Genomic DNA, 10,332 nt, shown 5'->3' on the forward strand with positions numbered 1-10,332 from the left:
AGTTTCTGGACCCCAGGCTGGCACCTGTCCCTCTGTCACCTCTGGACTGTCTCATCTGAAAAAGAGGAGCGGTTGCAAGTGATTTCAAGAGTGGGGCACTCCGAATTACTGACGAGAGTCCCCAAGGAGCAGACCGAGGAGGACACAGCTCTAGGAAGCTGGAAGCGGCAGAGATTTCCCCTGGCCAGCCTGAGATAACAAGTCATTCTCTACTCTCGACCTTCCTCAAGGAGACAGCTGACCCTGAGCAGAGTCCCTTTAGCTGTGTCTAAGAGTGGACATCACAAATTGACAAACCCTTTGAAATTGTGTGTCAAATCAGCCAGGTCTGGCGCAGGCAGATTTCCTGGGGAAAATTCAATGAGGACTTCCAGAAAGGCTCTGAATGTCTCTCCACAGAGGCTTGTGTATCGGTGCTGTGTGCATGGTGACTCCGTGGTGTCCAACTCAGACTCTGCACTGGGTCACTGACAGGCTTGGAGACAGGAGAACAAGGCCACAAGAGAAAGGCCTGGAAAAAAAAATTAAAAAAAAAAAAAGAGGCCTGGCGCCTGCTGGAGGAAGGGGGGCTAGGACCGTACCCTAGCCCCAGCAGCGCTGACCTGGTGACCAGTCACTGGGGGTGGCCTGGGTTCCAATCTCGCCCCTTCTTTCTCTTTCATCCTATCCACTCACCTGAACGGACTGTCCCCCAGGATGTAGAGACCCCCACATCTGCATTCTAACTGGGCCTTCTCTCCTGAGCCTCAGAAGTGCATACACTCCCTGCCCCCTCCCCCCGCCCCATGTGTTTTCCCCAGGCTGGGCAAAGTCATCAAATTCATCACTGCCACTTCCCGTCATTCCTGTGACCAGCATAGCTGACTCCTAAGTCGCACAACTTGACCTCAGTCATCTCAGGCTTTCTCTTCACTTCCCCTCCGCCATGTCCCCCAGAGTCTATGGATTCCCCCCTGCCTCAGTGTTTTTCACATCCACTTACTTTGCTCCCTTCACTGGGTCAGGCCCTCATTCTCCCTTGCTCAGGAAAGGATTTCCCTAACTGAGCTTCTCTTTCTAATCCTGTCCACATTCCTGTCACAGAGCACCATGCTTTGTGCTGCCCTGGCAGCTCCCTGGTGCCTCAGGAAAAAAGCCCAAGACCATTAACACACTGCCTGGTCCTAGCCCACCTGCTGTCCCCAGTCCCTACTCTTCCTCCATACAATCCTGCTCTCCTAGCAAACCTGTTTGCTCACTGGCCTTGGACACACACTGGCTTGGGGTTTCCTAAGGGTCTACCCAGAAGCACCAGTGCTTTTTCAGCTGTGAAGAGGTTTCCTGGTAAGAAATTTGCTGAGTCTGTATATCCTATGCCCCCCTCACTCTTTGCTTCCATAGTTTGGAGATGTCCTGTTGGCCAAGCCAGTTACGTGGCCAAGTCAAGAGTCATCATGGAAGGGACTGCACAAGAGAGTGGGTGCTGGAAAGCTTGTTTCACGGTGGCCCCTAGTGTCACAACTACCCATCTACTGTGCCAAGCATTGGCCCTGTGAGGTTCGCTTTGTTAGCAAACCCATAGTGCGTTTCTCTCTCAAACATGTGACCAACACCTTAAGAAGGATCTCACAGTTCTGAGAAGCCATCAGAGTTCCTCAGGATGCCTGTACCTACCTCCCTACACACACCCAATGAAGGACAAAAGCTAATTATAGGGACGCCTAGGTGGCTCAATGGTTGAGTGCCTGCCTTTGGCTCAGGTCGTGATCCTGGGGTCCTGGGATTGAGTTCCAGATGGGGCTCCCCGCAGGGAGCCTGCTTCTCCCTCCGCCTATGTCTCTGTCTCTCTCATGAATAAATCTTTTTTTTTTTTTTTTTTTTTTAAAGCTGGGATCCCTGGGTGGCTCAGCAGTTCAGCGCCTGCCTTTGGCCCAGGGTGTGATCCTGGAGTCCTGGGATCAGGTCCCACGTCAGGCTCCCTGCATGGGACCTGCTTTTCCCTCTGCCTGTGTCTCTGCATCTCTCTCTGTGTCTCTCATGAATAAATAAATAAAATCTTAAAAAAAAAAAAAAAAAAAGCTAATTACATCTCCTGACGCCACCTGGACATGTCAGACACAAACTTCCACTCTGCCCCCTGCCCCACAGCTTCTACCTCCTTTCTCAGACCCCAGCCTGCCTCTTCTCACCCCTTCCCACTTTCAGGAAAACTAATACAAGTCAGACTTCACACTTGAGCATCTAAGTAGGTACCTTAACATGGGCACTAGGTTAAGTTTTGATTTCTTCTTCCTTATGCATGCATAGTCACATGGCTATTAAGAGCTATCGACACGCTTACCCTTTTAAACAATACTGATTTTCTTCTTTGCCATAAGTTAGTGTGGCACCAAGACATGGCCTCTGGCCTCAAACAACTCACAAACCAGGAGCAAAGAGAAATGTAAGCAGCTGGTTGCTGTGCAGTGGGCAAGGTGCTAAGGCTACTGTAAGGAATGTCCAGTCTTTGGAGGAACCAGCTGTGACAAAGCTCAACAACGAATTGCTGGAGGCCTTGGTTAATCATGTCAACAGCTATCACTGACTGAGAACTTTCCAGATGCCAGGTACTGGGCTGGGCATGCCATCTCATTTCATCTTCCCACTGTCGGGGCGGTGGTTATAAGGGAATCAGAGTGACCTGTAAGTGACCTGTCCAAGCTATGCAGTTAGTAGACAGTAGGACCAGGATTTGTCCAAGACTGAAAACGCAACTGGCCTGCTTCTCAGGATTCTTGGCTTTCCAAACTAATTCATGTCAACTACATTTAATTCTCATTGAGGGCTGTAGGAGTGAGCCCCCAGGCTCTAGCCTTCCAGTCTCATTGTGCCCGGGAGGAGGCTGTGCTGCTGCCTCGCAGCTTCCACAAGTTTTTGGCACAGTTTAGATTTCCCAAAGACCCGGGTCTCCCAAAGTAGAGACCAATCTCCTCAGCACACAGGAAGCCGGCAAAAACTGCTCAAGGCTTTCCTTAGGGAAAAGCCTATGGTTTCAGGGGGTTGGCTGTCCATAGATCCTTCCTAGAGAATGTGACCCGACTCCTGGAGCCACCTAGCATGAGAGCCATGTGGAGCCCTTGGGCTTGGCTCCGTCCGATCAAGGTCAGCTGGGAAGGCTGTGTGTCACTGAATAGACAAATCTCACACCAGGCAATACCTTCATGGTTCTTTTTGTAATAGCAAAATATGAAACAAAGCCAGAGAATTTAGGAAATAAACCAAGGAGACTGTGTTGACTCGGTGCAAATCTGACAGGAAGTCCAATGCAGGTGATCACAGCGGAGCGCTGATGGCATTTCTCAGCCAGGGGACATAGTCTTTTATTCTTTTTCCTTCATTTCTTCCCTTCCATCCCTTCTTTTCTTCTTCCCTCTTTTTCGTTCTCAAATGTATTTTATGATAGAGCAGAAGATGGAAAGGTTAGGACCCACAAAAGTTTCCCTTCATGGGAGACACAATAAATTTAGGCCAGAAGTCAGAAGCCAGCACGCCAGGCTCTTTAGTGTCCCAGTTACTACCGCTGCGGTAACAACCATCCAGAGACTCAGCGACACAAAGCTTTGATTATACACATGGCTTCTGTAGGTCAGCAATCTGGGGCATAGCAGGGACAGCTTGTGTCTGCTCCATGATATTGCAGACACAGCCGGGAAGCCTCAGATGGCTAAGGGCGATTTGATGCCTGGCGGCCAGAATCATCTGTAGGTGTCTTCAGTCCCATGACAGAAGCCGCTGGGGTGGCCTGGAGGTTGGACTCGGCAGGGTCCGCCAGTGGGGGCACCACGTGTGGCCTCCCCGTGGGGCCTGGTTCCTCATAGCACGGCAGCTTCAGGATGGTTGGATTCCTCACATGGTGATGGAGGGACCCAAAATAACAAGTGTCCCAGGTGACAAGACAGAAGCTTCTTGGCCTTTTACTACCTATCCTTGGATGTCACATGATCTCACTTCTGCTACTCTCTGCTGGTTGAAGCAGGCATGACTCTGCCCTGATCCCAGGGGAAGGGGGCAAAGACCCTATTTTTCGATGAAAGGATAGTCAGAAAATGTACACCATCTTTTGAAACCACCATACTTGGGACTGTCTCCAAACTGTGTCCTCACCACCATGCAACTTGGAGCTGTCCACAACACCATTGACCCAGCCTCAAGTCTCCAGAGAAAGGCCAAGAAGACACTGGGAACATTTGGGCCAACTGTTGTAAAGTACCAAAAGGGGGAGAAGAGCCTATGAAGGTGCCTACCACCAAATTTGCTGGATCCCATTAATATCTTACTGAGGTCATTTTGTTCAACAAATACTTCCTCAGCATCTGCTTTGCTATATTCCAAGGGGGTAAGGCTCTTAAGACAACAACTCCAAGGAGCTTATGAGCTCATAACTTGCAATCAATTTAGAGCAGACATGGGTCTAAGAAGCTTTACCACCACATGAGAATTACAGCATCTGGGGGCCCCTGGGTGGCTCAGTCGGTTAAGCGTCTTTTGCATGGGTCATGATCTCAGGGTCCTGGCATTGAGTCCCACATCAGGTCCCTTGCTCAGTGGGAAGCCTGCTTCTCCCTCTCCCTCTGTCCCCCAACCCCACTTGTGCTTGCTCTCTCTCAGATAAATAAAATCTTAAAAAAAAAAAAAAAAAAGATTTACAGCACCCAGACCCACCTAGAATAGAGGCCTCTATATCATGAATTCCCTCATGCTTCCCAGAAATTTCTGGGTTTTCTCTGCTACTAATAATTTCACACACCACAGCCCATTACAGCCTCATTGGAACAGCTGCTCCTTAGCCTGGCAGCACCAAGGACAAGGGATGACCTCTCCCTTGGGTTAAGCTCCAGAGGACGAAGGCAGGGGTGGCTCCTTCCACAATAGCATTCTGCACCTTGTCCCCAAAGCTCACTCCACTTCTCTGTCACCCAGTCCTGGCTATCCTCAGATGATATCAACTCAGAAGAACTAGAGAAACAAAAAACAAAATTAAATGCACTCAATCAATCAATCGCCAAAAAATGACATCAAGCAGCAGCCAAGAAATGCAGAGACATGGGTGTGGTAGGTGAATGGGACCAAAATCTTCCTTGGTCAGGGAACTCAGACAGGCAGACAGTGGGAGGGGTGACTGACATATAGAAGGAAAAGCCACAGGGCAGTGAGGACAGGAGACCTATGACCCTCAGCCCCAAAACACATGTGACCAAATAGGCAGGCTCCTCCTCGCATGAAACCTTTTATTACAACAGCACACTGAGGGCCCAGCCCACTTCCCTGCAAACAGTCCCTGGGAGTAAGACTGGTCTTCCTTGGTACGTAGGACACAGCTTCATTGGGCGTGGGAACAGCTCCTCTCTTGGTCCATGAGAGTACCTCTCCCTTTGGCCAAGCCCTCTCTGAGGCTGGGGTGATTGATGCATGAAAGGCCTTCTCCTCTGGGGACCCCCAGGCTCACACAGTCCACTTCAGGCACCTGCAGGTAGAGGAAGCCCAGGATGAGGCAAGGTTCTGGGAGGCCTGAGGGGATGTAAGGGAGACGATGTCTCCCAGGGGCCCGGGGAAGGTTCTGAGTTCACCTGGTCTCCTGGTGGGTGCCCAGACAGCGCACAGTGCAGTACCGAGCACCACAGCTGACGCACGTATACGGGGAGGGGAAGCCGCAGACAGCACAGAAGGGGCGCTGGGGCCGGGAGGGGGGTCCCGCACAGGCTGTCAGGTAGTTGGGGCCCTCGGCCACACTCAGGTTCTGCAGAGACAAGGGGAGGGCTCCAGAACTCCTCACCCACCCACATAACAGACACCTGCTCAGGACAAGGACCACTGTGGGCTCATTCCCTCCTTGTGGGGCCCTCCCAGGCCCTGGGCCAGCCCCCCTCACCTGCTCCTCCAGCAAGGCCTGAAAGTTCTTTCGGAAGCGAAGTTTAAAATGATCACCTCGAGTTTTCTTCTTCTTCTTTCCTACGGAGGATGGGCAATTCCAGTTTTACCCTTGAATGCCAAGGGCGTTAGGGGCACCGACCTCCTCCACGCAGTCAAAAAATCTGTGTATAACTTTCAACTCCCTACAAAACAACTTCAGATAGTCTACTGTTGACCAGAAGCCTACTGATAGCACAAGGGTGGTTAACACAGATTTTACACATTGTATGTATTACACACTGTATTCTTCCAACAAGGCTAGAGAAAACCAACGATTAAGAAAACCATAAGGGACAGAAAACACCTTTACAGGACAGGACTGTAAAAAACCCACAAACAAGGGGGACCCATACAGTTCAAACCTGTATTGTTCAAAAGTGAACTGCAGCTACTTGGCACATGCCAAGAAAGACACCATCTTTCTCTGTGCCATTGTTCCCAACACCCACATGTCCACTCCCTGCCCACCTGCTCCCCTGGGTTCCAAGCTGGCCTCTCTCTACCCAGTGTGTCCCTCCCTTCACTTCTCCAGCCTGCACCTACATGCATTGCAAGCTCCCCTAAGGCTTTGTGTCCCAGCTGGAGGGGCTCTGGGAGCTCAGCACCTCCATGTTCTGTATTCTCAATCTGCTAAAGGCAGTGGAGGCAGAGAGGAGAGGGAGGCTGGCTCACAGTCACAGGAGCCAGTCCCTCCCTGGCAGAGCCAGTCGGGCTCCTGGGTCATCTGCCCAACCCCCAGCCCTATGCCCCGGGGCAGGCTCCTCCCCTTTCCTCTGGCCTGCGTCCCCAGGCCCGGCCCCGCCCTTCCCCCCTCCCGCCTCCTCCTCCACCCGCCTTACCCGTGTCTGCATCATCGTCAAACTGAGGCAGCCTTTTGCCAAGCTGGGGGAGTCCTGCGTGGGGATCGTCCTGGAAGTTGTCATTCTCCAAGGCCTCGAGCTGCCGGTTGATGCGGCGCTGTCGCGCAGCCCGGTCCAGAACCCGCCGCTGTCCAGGATCCTGGGAGCGAACTGGATGGAGCAGAGCCAGAGAGTTGTGGGGGCACAGGAGAGAAGCTGGGGCGTCCCCAGCCTTTCTTCCCAATTCCCAGACCCAACCAATGAAATGCCTCCTGGAGACCTCTCACTGCTGGCAGAAGTCACAAAACCGTGCAGATGGGGACCATTGTACACTCTGGGCTTCCAGCCTTCAGTGGACCTTAATGTCCCCACCTTCATACTCAGCAATCCCATTTCCTGCAGAAAGGACACTGGCCACCCACATGTAGAGACGCTCATCTTTCAGCCCACCCTCAAACATAATTATATGGGCACCTGCCTTCCCTCCATTCCAAATGGATACAACACCCCCCCCCCAACTTCTCCCCGACTCCACTGGAGTTCTTTCCTCCCTCCTGCATCTGCAACCCCACAGATACTTTCCCTTCACTGGAAAACCTGCCAAACTCTCACGTTGACCTTATGTCCCTGTGACTCATCTTTGAGAGAAGGGTCCATGGGATGTTTCATTTCTTCCCCTCCCATCTACTCCTCAACCTCCAGCAAACTGACTCCCATTCAGTGCGAACCACTCACAATTGGTGCCAAATTCACTGTGTATTTCTGCAATCTGCCTTTTATGACACCCTGAGACTCTGTCGACTGTTTCCCTCAGGTGGAAAGAATCCCCTCATTTGCTTCCTTGACATGACTTCAGGTTTTCCTTATGGTTATAGGCACTCAGTGAATATGTGTTTAATAAAGAAAGAGATATTTTGTGTAGAATTAATAGACCCCAGTGAACGGCTGGAGGGGTTTAAAATGGTGAGGTCAGCAAGTGATTTCCTGCAGTCGACTAAACAGCCAACAGTTGTGGAGCTAAGGAGAAAGTTCAGGATTAAGAGAACCACTTTTGGAGTCATTTGCATCTGGGTGAGAGAGCCCTGTGTTTGGGTTCGAAATCCCAGGAAGAGTGAAAAGATTGAGACAGAGATGGGGACAGCCCTCTCCTTAGGGGGGTGACAGTAGGCCACATGAGAGGCTTAGAGAGTAGCCAGAGATGGCTCTGCTGATGCTGTAGCTCAAAATAGAATCTTCCCATCCAAGTCTGCTTCTCCCGCTGTGCACTGTTTAAGTGGAACCATCGACACAGACATCCTAAACAAGAAACCTAGGAGTTATTTCAGACCTCTCTCTCTCTTTATCAGGGTCTGATCATTCTACATTAAATATCTCTTTATTCACTCAACAAATATTTATTGAGTGCCTGTAACCATAATAATAGCATCAGCACCAGTGGCTAACGCTTACTGGGCATACACTACAAGACAGGCCCCACGCTAAGCACTTTGTGTAAGAGCTTTAACTCTTTATCAACCTTAAGAGAGAGATATCATTATCATCCCCAGATCACTTAAGTTCAAAGGCTAAGAAGCATGTCCAAAGCTCACATAGCTTGGTCAGAATTCAAATCCAGAACTGCTCAGCTCTGGATCTCTGCATATTGCCTCTTTTCCAAGTGCCCAGCAGTGCCCTAGGCTCTGGGAACACATGAGCTTACAGTCAGGTGGGGAAAGCCAATGATCAAACAAACAAGCAGAGTACAGCATAGAATATGCTAGCACAAGGAAGTACAAAGTACGACAGAGGACATGTCAGAAACACCTAACTTGACCTTGGGGTAGTCAAGATTCTCCAGAGTAAAGATTAGGTTGAGATCTGACCTAGAAGAAGAATAGAAGTTAGAAGAATAGAAGAATAGAAGTTAGCTTGGTTGGGGGAGGTGGAAAGGTATGTCAGGTCTTCGTACCAGCACGAGAGAAAGGGAGATGGGATGGGAGACGGAGGTGCCTTCAATAAATTGTAAAAAGTTCAAGTAGGGCTGCTATCTAAAGTATATTGGGTGGGGGTGGGGGTACTGTGTGTATATAAAGTCAGGCTGACCTTTAAGTATCTTATCTTTAAGTATCTTACCTTTAAGTATCTAAAGGAATTTGGATTTGGGGATTTACATTTTTAAAAAATATCTTATTTATTTATTCAGAGACACACACACAGAGAGAGAGAGAGAGAGAGAGAGAGAGAGAGAGAGGCAGAGACACAGGCAGAGGGAGAAGCAGGCTCCATGCAGGGAACCCAAGGTGGGACTCAATTCGCCGGCTCCAGGGTCATGCACTGTGCGGAAGGCAAGCACCAAACCGCTGAGCCACCCAAAGATCCCCGGATTTGGGGATTTACAGTGTGAATAATGGAAATCTGGCAAAGAGTTTTAAGAAAGGACTGACACGATTGGATCGACTGTAGTCAATCTGGCAGGGTGTTCCACCCACATACCTCTTTGTGTCTACAACGCCATCGCTCCCTAACTGGCCTTCCAGCCTCTACACCTGCCCGGTACAATAAGGTAGCCACGGGATCCCTGGGTGGCGCAGAGGTTTAGCGCCTGCCTTTGGCCCAGGGCGCGATCCTGGAGACCCCGGATCGAATCCCACGTCGGGCTCCCGGTGCATGGAGCCTGCTTCTCCCTCTGCCTGTGTCTCTGCTTCTCTCTGTGTCTCTCATGAATAAATAAACAAAATCTTTTAAGAATATAAAATAAAAGATAAATCTGTTTCGGTCACGCCTTTGCCTTAAAAGGACCTGTTGATGGTTCTCCACTGCCCTCTCCATAGAATTCAAACTCTCCAGCGGTGTACAGAATGCCCTTCAAGTGTACCTTTCCGCAGCCTCGAGACGCTCACTATTCCCCTGCAAGCCCCCAAATGTGCACTTGGCTTCCTGAGCGACTTGCTTTTTCTCGCTTTCCTGCCTTTGCACTCGAGGTTCACGCTGCCGGGAATGAGTCTCAGCGCGCCCGTACTGAGCGAAACCGTGACTCGACTTTTAGGATTCAGCTCAAGCTTTTTTCTCCCTCCAAGCCTTCCCGGTCCCCTCCGTCCCAGGAGCAGGGTTAGGTGCCACTCCTCCCCGCGCCCAGGAGCTGTGCACCCCTCTGCCGCCGCACATATCGCCCTGAAATGCAGCGGTGGGCCTGCACGTCTCTCCCCGTCCCCGAGAGCCAGCTCCTCGACGATGATAGAGAACTTTTTCCTCTTTCCATCCCCGGCACTGGCACGGAGCATGCCAGGTCTGAGGGGCCACCCCGACGCCAGGACCCGAGGACCGGGGAAAGGCTTTGAGACTAATAACGAGTGCGAACATCAGAGGCCACGGTCTGGGAAGAGGTAGGAGGCCAACCGCCGGGGGCTCACATACCCGAAGTTTTCTTCTCCACCATTTCCACAACACTCCTGACGGAAGAGCTTACTGCGCACGCGCGCTAAACCATTCCGTGGAAGGGGATGGCATCACTTCCGGTAGCGCGTGCTGTTTGCGCGTGCGCAGAACGATCCCAGAGGGCATGCCGCTGCGCCCACGCGTTACGTGG

The 10,332-nt window shown here is 51.1% G+C and overlaps 1 protein-coding gene across 2 annotated transcripts; it reads right to left on the reverse strand.

Annotated features, from left to right (window-relative positions):
* Positions 1 to 5,226: 5,226 nt before the first annotated feature.
* Positions 5,227 to 10,270, reverse strand: ZNHIT1 (zinc finger HIT-type containing 1). 2 transcript variants are annotated; one of them, XM_041750046.1, is made up of 5 exons: positions 10,161 to 10,269; positions 6,768 to 6,938; positions 5,888 to 5,967; positions 5,586 to 5,755; positions 5,227 to 5,482 (listed from the first exon to the last, which is right to left on the reverse strand). In XM_041750046.1, exons 1-5 carry the CDS (start codon positions 10,180 to 10,182, stop codon positions 5,461 to 5,463), a joined length of 465 nt encoding a protein of 154 aa, XP_041605980.1. In that variant the 5' UTR covers positions 10,183 to 10,269; the 3' UTR covers positions 5,227 to 5,460. The 2 variants fall into 2 exon arrangements, with proteins under 2 accessions (XP_041605980.1, XP_041605981.1); XM_041750047.1 differs by lacking the exon at positions 5,586 to 5,755 and having other exon boundaries at positions 10,161 to 10,270.
* Between the last annotated feature and the right edge of the window lie 62 nt (positions 10,271 to 10,332).

Source organism: Vulpes lagopus, chromosome 3 (assembly GCF_018345385.1).
Source record: "Vulpes lagopus strain Blue_001 chromosome 3, ASM1834538v1, whole genome shotgun sequence".
NCBI classification, from domain to species: domain Eukaryota; kingdom Metazoa; phylum Chordata; class Mammalia; order Carnivora; family Canidae; genus Vulpes; species Vulpes lagopus.